The sequence below is a fragment of the Carassius gibelio genome, chromosome A3, assembly GCF_023724105.1.
Source record: "Carassius gibelio isolate Cgi1373 ecotype wild population from Czech Republic chromosome A3, carGib1.2-hapl.c, whole genome shotgun sequence".
Taxonomy (NCBI): domain Eukaryota; kingdom Metazoa; phylum Chordata; class Actinopteri; order Cypriniformes; family Cyprinidae; genus Carassius; species Carassius gibelio.
The window spans coordinates 25202043-25216580 of NC_068373.1; the positions used below are offsets into that span (position 1 = coordinate 25202043).

A 14538-nucleotide genomic window follows, 5' to 3' on the forward strand; every position below is an offset into this window, starting at 1 on the left:
CGGATTAGGGCCCATGTTGAGAACCATATGTAAAATTCACTAATCTTATTTGCTAAAGCCTAAAGCCTACAACTCTGGCATTGGCTGGTATTAGGAAAGTCAAGTGCTTTACCAAGCATACAAAGGCTTGAACAGTTTAAAGGCTTCTAAAACAAAAGGGATTTAACCTCTGTGAAGAATATCATGCTCATTACCGAGCCAAGTTTTAATTTGTTTAAAAAAGTTTATAATGGGGTTTTACTAAGCACATTCAGCTGAAATAGGATAACACTCACACTAAATTAAAAGTTTAATTGAACATACTGTAGAGCCACTTACTATTTGTGAAACGAGTGCCAACTAAAAAAAAAAATTTCTCTATTTCATGTTGGATTTACTGGTTAGGTTTGATGTGTAAACATGTGACAGCAAAAATCCTCCTCCTACTGGCTTCCATTAAACACACTGTGTATTTTCCAGAATTAAAATGACTTCTGAGCCACACATGTTATTTATTGATATTATCATAATTTGTTAATTAAATATATAATGGCAGATATTTACCAGTGATCAGTGTTGGGAAGGCTCTGGAAAGAGAGTAATTCAAGTGTTTAGGTTGGCCATGGTCAAAGTCAGTTTATATACTCTTTAGTCGGCCAAAGTCGACTTAAAACCTTTTTGCTCTGTTTATAGGAACAGGTCTTTGGGCTCATGTAATCTCTCAATCAGAGTGCATATGGCATTATTATATGCCTTTCTTTTCAAAATTGATAATAATGAGAAATGTTTCTTGCGTGGCAAAGCATATCAGAATGAATTCTGAAGGATCACGTGGCACTAATACTGAAGCAATGATGCTGAAAATTCAGCTTTGCATCACAGGAATAAATGATATTTTTCTATTCAGACAAATAGAAAACAGATTGTTAAATTGTAGTAATATTTCACAATATTACTGTCTGTGCTGTATTTTTGATCAAATAAATGCAGCCTTGGTGAGACTTCTTTCAAAAACATAACTAACTTTTGATCAACAGTGTATATCCAAACATGTAAATGTCTGATGAGAGGCAGATATTTCATAAAACATATGTCCCAGAATAAAATAATCCACACCCTGTTACATAAAACTTCCAGAAACGTGGTGTTTTTGGGCTGTGTTTTACTGTGTGTCTCCCTCTTATATCAGCAGGTCTTGGCGACTCAGTCATGTTGTGGATTGTCAGGTGTCTGCTCTGTTTTTCTCAGCCGTCAAACAACAGCAGCTAGCATTTCAGCCTGAGGTTATCTGTGCAAACAACAATCCCCCAGCTGCATGGGAGAAAGCATTTACAGTTTATTGCTGAGAGGGCACTTCTTCACGAGTTCAGTCTGGATTCCCGTTATCGCAAGGGGCTTCTTTTATGTCGCGCTAACAGCTAAACGATTGGCCGTTTGTAATAGATTGCCTGATAATATATGGAGGTAATCACTGCTTGTTGATCACATTAAATCATGGGACTACAGAGGACGGGCATGACTGCCTCAAGTGTAAAACGTCATCTTGATTGAAGTTGTGAACAGTTTTTTCAGGCTTGTCGATGCAGGAACACACTGAAGCTGCTTTCATTTTACAGTTGTGTTGAATAGTTTATTTGATGTATAGGGGAAGTAAAGTGTTTGAAATGCAGGAACAGAATTATTTGAGTGTTTGCAAGGCTCTAATTTCTCTTGGATCACCAAGGTAACAGAGGTCATGATGTGCAAGTTAACAGCAGGTGCTGTTTCAGGAGCCCAAGGGAAGCATCTCCACCCTTAAAATGGTCTCCTGTGACCTAACAACAAAGTGCTAGAGGCTATGCTTTCTCCCGAAGCCCCAGAAAACAGCTCACCAGGTTGAAAAATAGTAGTCGAATTGGTGGTAATATTATGGCTGGTCTCACAATCTGATAATACAGATTGAATAAATCCAAACGGGCAAACTCCTATTACATCCAATTGCTCTTTTTCTAAAGGTGGTGATTAACAAATGACAAACTAATGTTAATTTGCATTGCTGTTCATCATTTAGCAGGAAATGGTGTATAGGTCACTGATATACATCATTGTAATTACTTTCAAGTCTTTAGCACGTTATATAAATGTACTGTTGTTTCGACCAAAGAAAAATAAAAATGTAATTGCTACTTGTTTATCTTGCAGTTCTGAGTAATCTGAAATCTGAGAATTCTGAAAAAAAGTGCAAGATGCAAACTATGAATTCAGAAAAAAAACCTGTAAACTTAAAAATGATGAGTTTACACCTTGCAGTTGTGAGGAAAGAAGTCTGAATTGTGAGATGAAGAATTGAAAAAAAAAAAGGCTAGATGTTAACTCAAATTTGCAAAAATCAGAATTGTGAGATCAAAAGTTGGAATTCGTTTTGTTGTGTACGGAAACAATTTTCCAAGCATAACAGACCAGTTTATGTACAAGGAAATATGAATATATTTGCTATTAGATTAATCAATGTTTCTTTAGAAATTATTGCTCTCTAATTATTCTAAGTAACATTAATTAAAAATCTGTTAAATATTTTAGGTTATACACTACCAGTCGAAACACTGGAGTATACTTTTCAATATTAATTTTTTTTAAAGAACTCTCTTATGCTCACCAATGCTGCAGTTATTTGATCCAAAATATATTAAAAACAGTTATATTGTGAAATATTATCACAATTTAAATGCTTTTATGTTGCATTGTCACATGATCCTTGAGAAATCAGTCTAATATGCTGATTTGATGCTTAAGAAATAATAATATTATTATTATTTATACTGTTGAAAACAGATTTTCTGCTTAACATGTTTTTTGGAAAGCATGAAAAATGATACTTGTAATTCAGTAAACACTAGAATATAAGACATGTTAAATGCTGGTAAAAAATAGATTTATTTCATCACAGCACAGAAATACTCAGTGTCTCGTACCTCGGACAGGACTGTTTGGTTTGAAGTTGGAAAGAAACAATCGTACAATAAATTTGTAACAAATTTTCATCAGATTAAAAAAACAGCATTTGAAAGTACATAATAAGGGTTGAATAAAACTCAACCACTGATGTATGAAAAATAATCATGACTAGGGAAACTTCACTTTCCCTTTTTGTAATTCTTGTGAGGTATGAAATGAGTTAACTGAACTTCTCCATTTCATATTCATACTGAAAAGGCCCTTAGACTTAAAACATTTTTTTCATGCAGAGTCTTACAGTAACATGGAGTCATTATATAGAAAGAGATGTGTGAACATGTCTGTCTAGCTGCATTGCATTGCCTTTCTCTTCTTGAGAATTATAAATACAGTCTCAGACTTTTGTAACAGAGAGTCAAACACAGTTAAAGTATCTGTCTTCAAGGACTTCCTGTGTGTAATGCTGATGTTGAAAATTACATTTTCCTAAAAGAAGTTAAACAGCCGGTGTCCCAAACTTCATTTTTCTGCCATTATTGACAAGTCATATAGTTTAATGTGTATTGATCCACAAAATGTGGCTTTGGAACAGCTGAGACAAAATAATAATCCCTTATAACCCTTTAAAATGAAGGATGGCATGCTGGAATCCTCAAAAAAAAAGAAAAGAAAGAATAACAGTAGATAATGTTTACTAAAGCAACAATTAGGGACTTTTACGTAACTGAACAGATAAATGTTTTCCATGACTCATTGAATACCCGTAATTAGTTTCATTGTGCTATTTTCCTTTGTCAGACACCCCCTCTCCTAAATTCCTACTTCAAATAATTTTTTATTTCCCTATTAAAAAAGACAGTATATCAGATTTGACTGGAATGTGAAAGGTAGAAAATTGCAGTACGTACAACAACAGATTGCAGCCGAGTGAGTATATTATTTTCAATAAATTATTATAAAATAGTTCTATACTTTTTACAATTAATTATTTTAAGATGTGCTCCCAAAAACTACAAAATCAGTCCCAGCCAAAGTCATGGCCGGTCATGTGGTAGAACTTTTTGTTAAATGGCGTGTAGAAGTCTCGCAGTCTTTGAATCACATCTGGGTGGATGTTTGGATGCGTGCGGCCTTTAGTTTTGCCAAGGCAGTGCGGTTTGGTATTGCTTTCAGGTCTCTTGAGGCAAGGGAAGCCCTTGGCGGGGTTAAAGTGAAAGTGTTTGTGCGTGACCTCCCTCCTCAGGCCCAAAAAGTTCTGTACGCGGGCCATTTCCCCAGCCGGGTCGCTGATCAGACGCTCCCCGCTCACAAACAACAACTGGCTCATGGGAAAAAACTCCAGCCACTGCTCCAGATGCCTGGCATACATGCCGATCTGCACCGCACTCCACGAGGTGTCTATTAGATTCGCTGTGATGTTTTTAAAAGTCAAGCTCTCAAAGGACGGGATGTCGGGTTTCTTTGAGCGGGTCTGCGTGTAGTCCGAGATCGCCCGGGTTACTGGGTCTCTAACCACAACTATCAGCTTAGTGTCCTTGGACATGGCATGGATCCGGCCTGGGACCTCCTTCGTTACAAAGTAGCTTGGTGTCTTCTCCATAGTCAGCTGACCCTCCTGAGTTTCAGGCATTAGTTCCCTAGGAGCAGAGAGGCAAGGGGTGGGTGAGTATCAAAGGAGGATTCATGATTCACAGCACAGATATGAAAAACAGCAGGACTATGGTAGTACACACACTTCTCTGTCTGTGAGAACAGTATCAGCATCAGAAGAGATCCAGCTCTGTCTGATGCGTAATGCACCAAAAAAGACAAAATTGCATTTCGCAGATGGTTGTATGCCTTGTACTTTAATATAATAATGTAATGCTAATCAACTACACGTACTTCCTCTAGGGTTAAGATTAGTGGGAAAATTTGGTTTAGGATTAGTTGCTTGTAATTATGCATAATTAACTGTTATTACTATAGTAAGTACATGTTACGTAACAGGGTGCTTTGGAATAATACGTACAGTGAAAAGTGATTTAAAGATAAATCCAAACTGAATCAAAAATATTGTCAGCTTGTCTCTTCATGTTTATTTATATAAAAGCATCCTAACAGTGGTTTAAAAAGTTCAATACTGAGATCTCTGCACTTTGAATGACATTGAAAATACTCTTCATCAAATAAGTTTTTTTTAGCACACAATAGAAAAGACAAATGTACATAAAAGATACAGCATCCTCGCTTTTACCCATTGTTTGATCTCAGAGTAGGTTTGTGCATGTGTATGTAGAGTTCATTTCAGTCCCATGATACCTGAATCAGTAGTATCAGGCCAGCAGCTGTAATTGGCAAATTAGTCTTTTAACTTTGGCTAGCAAGCGGAGAATGGCTGAACTAGGTCAGTTGAGGTTTATGTAAGACCAGAAACATGCAATAATGCATTATTATGCAATATATAACATCACTATCTACTTTAACATCATGATATATCATATCATGAGCCATTTTAAGTGTCAAACAAGATGAATGTGTATACAGTTTGGACAAGCCTGTCAAGTATTCTGCTTGAAACAACAGATGATTTATCATTTATAGTTGCCAGTGATAAGAATTTTGACATTGACAGATGTTGGAAAAGATATGTTGCCGCAATGATTACACCCATTAATGAGGTGTTTATATATAGACACGTTACTATGCGTAAACTGTTGTCTTAACCTCTCCTTCAAGACAACGTTTAATAGATAATATCTAAACAATTACTGGGGAGGCGGGAAAGCATTTGTACTGGAGGAGGAAACAAGGAGAGGAGAAGAAAGAAGTGCGTTGAGGAGTCGAGGGATGAGGTTAATCCTGTCAGGGGGATTGTAGTGGGTAGAGCTCATTAACCAACTACCACACAAAAAAAAAAACAACAAAAAAAAAAATGCATACGGTGCATCTTATGTAATCTTAGAAACCTCTCTTGCAATGACTCTCATCATTAGTAAGTGGTGTGAAAAAAAAAACATAAACCTAATAGATGCATATGGGGAGAGAGAGGCCTCTGTATCACTGCAATTACGTTCACAGTACCCCAGATACACAAGCAGAGCCTTTTGTAGTGGCCCAGAGGGAAATGAAACACAACTGATCAAACTTTCCACCTGGTGCCTAAGCAAAACAGAACTGAATCAGAACCGCATGCATTATTCATACAAGCAGACAGACACAGACATAAGTGCTGTTGGGAAAAGAGCGACAAGCTTTTGCAGTTTGTTCTTCTTAACACACTGTGCAGCCAGGAAGCAATGGCTGTCTAAACGTCATAATCCAGCGTGCTCTCTTATGCAACACTCATTAAAGTTTGCTTCTGTGTAACAAGTGGCCAAGATCTGCATGATTAGCAAAAAAGAAAAGCAACAAATGTGTGAAAAGTGAAACTAGATTTTACATTTTGTGAACTCTGCTTGTGTGCGTCATTGGTCTGAATGTGCACTTGTAGTGTACTTAAGAATATTTTATAAAAACTATTTGCATGGAATGTTAAGGAAATAAAAGGCCATTTAAGTGCACTAGAAGAAAGTACACTTTCATGGGTGTTTCTTAACAAACTTAAGTGCACTCAATATCAAATGTTTACTTTAATGTACATTTTCATTCATTACGTTTGAATAATCTTGTCATGCTTTATTTGGAATAACATACTAAAGCACATGTAAAACAAATTTTAATTATAATTGAAACTGTGGTGTTTTATTCAATATTACATTTAAAGTCAATATATTTAAATGTACTGAATTGCAACTCTTTTTTTTTTTTACAAATGTGCAATTACAAATATATTTAAATACATGACATACAGGTTTTTTTACAGAAATGCCAATAAGCTATATTTTTGTATAGTTTAAATGCTTGTCAGTACATCCAGCAGTTCACTTTAACCATATTTCAAAGAAAATTGAAGTAATTAATGAAATTACATATAAAATGTACTGTAAATCCTGTTGTGTACTCAAAAGTTTTTCATAGGTATGCTTTAAATTTATTAGTTATATTTCTAATCCACTTTTTTGTTTATGGAAGTACAAATATACCTTTAGTAAACTATTTTTTTTTTTTTTTTTTTTTTTGTAAGTTCTTGTTATTTTTAGTAAATTAATTTCGCCTTAAAGGGGAGGTCTAATGCTATTTCATTAATTCTGATTTATCTGTTAAAGAGTTGTATTCTCATGTTAAACATGGCCAAAGTTTCAAAAATGAGTTGGACATACTGTATGACAAATACACTTCTGAATTCCTTGTATGGGCACTTGTCCAGGAAGAGCGTGTGCACACATGAACCAGGGGTGTGTTTCCCAAAAGCATAATTTGCTAACTATGGTTGCAAATTCCGTTGTTACCAACATAGTTCAAAGATTTGGTGTTACCCAAAACCATAGTTTAAAATGAAAATTTGCAAACAGTGTTGCAAACTTAGGCATTTGAAACTACAGCGGCAGAGAGGGTGACTTATGAGGACATAACCCATGTCCCCATTTTTCTAAACGCTTATAAATCATACAGAATTAGTTTTTTTTTGACAAAGTAAAAATGCACAAAGTTTCCTGAGAGGGTTAGGTGTAGGGGGAGGGTTGGTGAAGGGCCATAGAATATACAGTTTGTACAGTATAAAAACCATGGGATGTCCCCATTTTTCACAAAAACAAAGGTGTGTGTGTTTGTGTGTGTGTGTGTGTGTATGAATGGGAACCACGGACTATGACGTAAATGGGAACCCACGATGAATCAAACTTCAAATAAAGCAAAATGACAGGGAACAAAATGAATAGTAAATTAGACATCAGCTGCCATATTAAATAGGGCAGCATCTCAGAGATCTCGAATCGTTTAATTAGCACGTGTGACAGCGACACAGCGACATCTTATTGTTGAACTATTGTTGCGATGTTGAACTAATGTGGTTCAACAATGGATGCAGTTTGTTTCTCTAGGACAGCAACGGAGTTGTTTACAATTTAAATACAATTTGAGTCAATAAAGTTTGTTCCTGTTTTATTCATATCAATGTCACAGCTTACAGATGATCGCTACGCGAGTGCTCGTGAATCTTTAGCTCCACCCACGCCACACCTCCAGGAGCTCGACGGTTTTCTGAGATCAGCGGTACCGCTGTATCTTTCTTTTACAAATCTGATAAAACTAAAGACTCTTTGGAGATATGAAAGATTGAATACTATGCTATAGGTATTCAAGATTAGCATGAGATTGGCAGAAACTGTGTGTTATGTCCCTTGTAAATACAAAATCAATAGATATTTTTGCTAGGATGTCCCTAGTTGTTTATAATGTACTGCTATGCAATTGCCAATGTATTCTGGGTGGTTGCTTATTGTCTCCAAAATATTATTGTCCCTAGATATAACTTGGGATCCTCTGTTAAAATGATAAATGTTCAAATGTGTCAAATGTTTAACCACTTACAAAAATGTAATAGCACAACAAGCCACACAAGTTAGAGGTACCGGAAATACTCTTAACACTAAATATAAGCAATAGCAATGATGCTCGCTGTAACAAGCGCTACTAATAAATGAGTAAATTAGTAATTTTTTTTCGCAAGCCAAGAACAATACAGAGAAAAAACAGACTTCTAGAAATAGTGATAAGGTCTTTACTAGCCTCTTGGACTGTAAGAGAAATAAAGCTCTCAAGCAACACAGGGTTAAATTAGAGAGCTTGCTTTGTTAGATGGCTGTTATTAGCTTGTTTTGTCTAGAGGGAAGTGAGCGGTGTCTTCTCTTGAGCTTGTTTATGAAGGGCTCTCTGTAAACCTATGTTTACATGATCTGCTATCAGGTAGCATGTTCAAAGGCTGGTGTTTATGCCTTTAAAGTATCAGCACTCTTTGAAGTTCCCTCAGGATAGCTTGAGATGCTGAGAAGATTGTCATCACAGAACAGCACTTTACAGCAGGGATTTAGTGAGTTGCTGTCTGCTTATGCAACTGTTCTGTGGAATTTCTCAGTGTTTTTAGTTGTTATAATCACAGCTCTGATAAAACACCTGGGTTGCTTTTACAATACTTTTATATACATTTATATTTGATTATGAATAGGTAGACTTTGTGAAAATCATTTTCTTTGAATATATTTTTGACATGTTTGGACGCAAATGACACTTACAATATAATGCGATTCTGTCAAGATTATTCATTTCTTCCAAGATGTCTCTGTAGCATTTGTTTTTTAAATAAATCAATACTTTTATTTAGCAAGGATGCATTAAATTAATCAAAAGTGACAGTAACAACAAATCAGCGTATTAGAATGAAAAGATTATGTAACACTGAGGACTGGAGTAATAATGCTGAAAATTCAGCTTTGCATCACAGCAATAAATTCGTTTTTAATATATACTAAAATATAAAACAATCATTTTAAATTTGAATATAGAATTAAATGTTCTTTATAGAACTGTAGATGCCAATAAAGAACCATTATTTTGAAGGAGTGTATATATTATATTTAAACCTTCTGTGCACCACCCATAGAGTAACATGTATGTGTGGAGGAAATTTTATTTTTATCTAAAATCGTAGTAGTAGTAGTAGTAGTAGTAGTAGTAGTATTTGCTTCACTGTAATAAAGAGTGTCTCTGAGTGCTTCAGTTTGCTTCAGTATGCTTAAGTTGTTGATGAGCTTTTCAGCTGTGTGTGAAAGAGAAGTATGAAACAGGAAATGCTATTTTATACCTAGCTTCTTAGAAAATGATTTGCATTAAATACTTTAAGCCGTGAATTGAGCACAGCACCTTGTATCCTATTGCATAAGTATATCCTACCCACTTGTTCACAAGCAAAATGAGTGCTTAGCATGGGTCATTTTAAGAGAGCAATGACCCAATGGGAAGGAATTCATGTGGGAACATCACTTTGTCAGAAAACCCAGGAGTGTACGAGAAATGGTGGTATGCAGCTACTTCAAATAATCTGACAGAGTTTGCCTGGGACACATTCCAGACCCATATCAAAGTACAAGGTGGGTTGCTGCGGGTCCATTCATGCTATCTCATAAATTAAAATTTACATACATTTAAAGATATAGGTCAGTAAAGGGTAAATTCAATCATTTTACTTCTAGTCAGGAAATCTCTAAAACCTGTGTTATATGTGTGTACGATATAATACTAATAATGATTCTTTTATATAGAACTTTTCTAAGCACTCAAAGCGCTTTATGCTGGGTACACACCAAAAGATGATCGGTCTGATTTTGGGCCGATTTCCCCCCTTCCGACAATCGTAGCTCTTTCCCGATTATCCTGATGGTTCTACAGATTATTTTATCAGATTTTCCCTTGGTGTGAGATGTGTTAAGAGTGTCCGAACCTGATCGGAAGAACGTCGGAGCTGCCCCGATCGCGAATCGTAAATATTCAACATGTTTAATATTTACGATCAGAAATCCTGATGTGTGAGAGGAACCCTGAGGACACATGCGCGCACGCTCTGAAGATTTTCACGTGAAATGAAACAATATCCAATCAGAAAGCGAATGATCACGTTCTTAAAGAGTGATGTAAGATCTGACAACAATTGTTTTAAGTTTATTTAATAAGGCGATTTCAAAGACAAAAAGATGTCTTTTCCAAGAGAGAACTGAGAACAATTATAAAAATAAAAATAAACATTTTTTGACATTCTGTTTTTGTGACCATTGCTCACCTCAAGCTCACTCTGTAACTTGTACAGACCATGTCCCCTGTCTCCACGACTTCACCCAAACCCTTTCCTTTTTTCTCTCCGTGAATTTTCAGTGAAAATCATTCCAAACACTATCACTGCAATTACTTCCTGCATATAGTCCCCTTTGCTTATTCTGAATTTCCTGTGTACACAGTCCATACTCTGGTTGAAAATCTGTTCGTGTGGTGAGCCGTCTTTGTCACATCATGGCACACGACAGACTATAAGATTTTTTATCCTCATGTTTGTGGTCTATCACATTTAGAAAATCTTATAAGATGTCCTTATCCACCACCATAAAAATTAAGAGTATTATCTTAGCGACATTAGATTCACCTACGAGGATATTTCAGCTGTTTATTTAGACAAGTGACAGGAAGGCAGCTCAATTGGTTTTTGAACAGAAAAGTTAGACTCCCTTTCAATATGCCAGTGAAGAGGATCAGCCAAGGTTTATAAATTATTATAATCAACTGGCTCTGTGCAGTTTCACACAGAAGAAATCCATCGTTCTAGTTGTGCCTTACCATCCCACACAAAGGCTAGCAGCAATTTTAACAGTAAACACAACAGCAACATCTTTCAAGACTGTGGAAAAGTTACGTGCATGGTTTAAGAATACCCTCATTCTGCTCCCCTCAGGTTTTTTTTTTTTTTTTTTTTTTTTTTTTTGAGGGAGATCCTGCTGGGTTTCTCAAGAAGCACTTTCACCCTCTGAGCACATTTGCATACAAAGTGAAGAAAGAAACAACACAATTCACTCTAATTGCCTGCTCTTTCTCACAGGGGTTAATGCAGAACCTCAGGGGTTCAACAGATCCTCTTTTGAAACCTCCACCATCTCACTCTATAGACTCGCTTTCAATTTACTGCCAGCATCTGCCATCCACAAACAGGCTACTCCTTGTAACTCAATCAGACTGCTGGGATGTTTGCTTCGGAGTCAATAAGTAATATGATTGCATCAGAGATCTTTTCAGCATGTCCTTTTCTGAAAACATCTCTGTTAGTTTCTCGTGTCCTCTCAAACTGCCATATTGTGAAGTCATTTTGACCAACATACCATTCTATGGCTTGAATAATAATTAAGATTACTTGAAAACAAGATATCAAAATCAAATTACCATTGTAATAGCACAGTATCTGTCATCAGGCTTTTTGCGGATCTATCAATCATCACTGTAGTGCATTACATTTATGTTCTGACTGTCTCAAAAATAAATGTCTGACTGTTATTTTATATGTCAGGCCTTACATGGTTAATTTTGTAATGTATTATTGTAATGCATGTTTTAAAGGGTCAAATATTTTTTAATTAGAAACAAAAACAGTAATATGCACAGATGAATGGCCTGTTTATTGAACTGATCAGCCCTCGGTTTCTTCAAAAGCGTTGTATGAAAAGTCCAGTTCTCCAGCCCTGCTGTGCTCAGTCACCCTTCTGAACGCCTCCTCTGTGCTGGACTAACAGTGCAGAAGAGCTCAATACCTCCACAGGAGACTTGGCCACCTGGCTACATGATTCTCTCTCCATGCTTCTGCTTCACAATTAGTCTTCTAGGCTCCCTGGATAAAGGGGCTCATACTGCTCTTTGCCTCTTCCTTGTACTTCCAACTGTGCATCAATAGCGAAGGAACTGGGACTTCAGATTCCTCCACAGAAAGTCTGTATATCAGATCAAAATATAAAAAGCTTTGGGCCGCATTTTCCTTTGTTATTGTTTCCAACAGAATGTGTCAGCATTTTGTCTGTGTATTTTATATTATTTTTATATATATTTGAAACAAATTGCATAAATTGATTATTAGTTTGAGGTGGTTCTGGGCCAAAATAACTATTAAAATGGACAAAATTTAATGGTGATAATCAAAACAGAATGTTCAATGAATATTCAAAACATAGTTTTGTTTTTAAAGTTTCAAAAAACATTTTCTCGGTTATACAAATGTTAAGGAAACATTAAATTGTATCAGTTTGCACACATTATGAGAATGTTACAGTTGAATGTTCTCTGAACATTCGGAAACAAATACTAATATTTACAAAACATTGAGATGATCATTCAGCTGAAACATTTCAGATAAAAAAAGTTAAATAATTTACTATTAAAAAGAAAATATTGTGCTAACATTTTGAGAACATTGTTAAAAAACAGATAGATAACTTTATACTGAAGTTCTATTAATATTATTGAAATAACTTTTAGGAAACCGGAATGTTAGCCTGGAAAGTTCTGAGAACATTCCCTGTCAACTGGGAACTGGCCAAAACAACTTTCTGTGACCACCATGTTGGGGTGAAATCAGGTAAATTGGACCCTCATTGCCATTGAGATGACTAATTAACCGAATTTACCTCATTACAAATCAGAATTTCAAAGTTACTGTAAAATCACACAAGGGAAAATATAGATCATTTCATCTGTTTTTACTATATGGTTGTCTGGTAAAAGAATACAAATACTAGGAATCAAAGGTGAGCGTCAGACCTCTACAGATTGATAAAGTGCACCTGACTAGAGCGGTGTTACACAAGCAGAGAACACAATGTTTGTTTAGTCTATGTTTGTCTTGGGTCAATCCAACATTTTATCTATGCCTAGTTCACTATTACCAAACTACACTGTGCTGGAAAAAAATAATTTCCGTAAGGACAACATTCAACAAGCTGCCTTTTTCTCTCCCTTGATTTTGTTTTATGCATCATGCCCATGAACATAAGAGTTTCCGGTTCTGCAAACTGTTATAGGCTATTATAGGCTATAATACAAATTCCAAAGGACTGGAAAGGTCATGGAAATTTATTTATAGGTCCTTATTTTAATTCAGAGGTACTTTATTATCAGTATCAATATAACAGTATTTTAGAACTTGGAATCTAACTTTTATGGTAAAAAAACAAAATAATATAAATAAATATATAAATAAATAAATGAATAAATAAACCTTTTTGGGAATCGTCGAACTTTTGTTTGTTTTACTTTCTTTGAAAACTTTCAACAGTGGAGCCAGAGCCCCTCAAGCCCCCCATAGTTCACAATATGACAATACTGACAGGTGTATGTGTCACTACTGGGACGAATATGAGCCACATAATTCCCTGCTCTTAATCCGCTTTTATCCTGACGCTCTCTAACAATGTAAAACGTACGTATGAATAACATTGTATTAAAAAGTACCTGTACCACTCGAGTCCTTTCTCGTAGTTGCGATCAAAAAAGTGCGGCTCCGCTCCCACCGCGCGGATATCAGGATGGAGGCGCAGAAACTCGAGCAGCGCGCGCGTCCCGCCCTTCTTCACCCCTATTATAATCGCTTGGGGCAACTTTTTGGTCTCGGACCCGTTCAGTGCACCTGCTACTCCCGAGTCCTCGTCATAAACAACATCGCCCTTGTTTTCCTCCCAGCCGTCTCCTCTGCTGTCAGCATCACTCTCGTTGTTTAGTAAGTCCCTGGACTGGCTTTTGAGGAACATCTCCAGGTCTTGTTTCTGGAGGGGTCTGGGTGGATTCCTGCTGCTCCTTTCTTCCATCATGAAGCTCGGTGTGGTGGAGGAGTAGCCCGCACAGCAGTACAGCATGTACACCCACAGTGACAGCATGATGCAGAAGACGAAAAGTTTGTTTTTCACCGGCTGAGCTGAGTGACAGAGCGGACTATATTCCATAGGACTCTCCTGTGTGTAATGTCAATGTCCGAAAGGGCATATTGGTAAAGTTACTTGCTCCTCCGCATAGGTCCGTGTAACATGCAGGCATCTCCGCGGGATAGGAAAAATAGGAGCACGAGTCCCCGGCAGATGTTGAAATCATGTCATTTTGGTGTCTGAACGTTGCCGGAGATGTAGAAAGTCACAGTTGTTACAGTGGCACGAGCGCGTCTTTGCGCATCACTCCGTCGCCTCACACTGG

The 14538-nt window shown here is 36.6% G+C and overlaps 1 protein-coding gene across 2 annotated transcripts; it reads right to left on the minus strand.

Annotated features, from left to right (window-relative positions):
* Positions 1-2873: 2873 nt before the first annotated feature.
* Positions 2874-14538, minus strand: hs3st3b1a (heparan sulfate (glucosamine) 3-O-sulfotransferase 3B1a). 2 transcript variants are annotated; one of them, XM_052552429.1, is made up of 2 exons: positions 13813-14538; positions 2874-4550 (listed from the first exon to the last, which is right to left on the minus strand). In XM_052552429.1, the coding sequence occupies exons 1-2, from the start codon at positions 14292-14294 to the stop codon at positions 3932-3934; spliced, it is 1101 nt and encodes a 366-aa protein (XP_052408389.1). In that variant the 5' UTR covers positions 14295-14538; the 3' UTR covers positions 2874-3931. The 2 variants fall into 2 exon arrangements, with proteins under 2 accessions (XP_052408389.1, XP_052408378.1); XM_052552418.1 differs by having other exon boundaries at positions 13807-14538.

Excerpts from the sequence above, each read along its gene's own strand:
- hs3st3b1a (XM_052552418.1), bottom strand. The coding sequence starts at position 14,294 with ATGGAATATAGTCCGCTCTGTCACTCAGCTCAGCCGGTGAAAAACAAA. Across the intron at positions 4,551-13,806 it reads AAAGGACTCGAGTGGTACAG|GGAACTAATGCCTGAAACTC; the intron begins GTACTTTTTAAT and ends CTCTGCTCCTAG.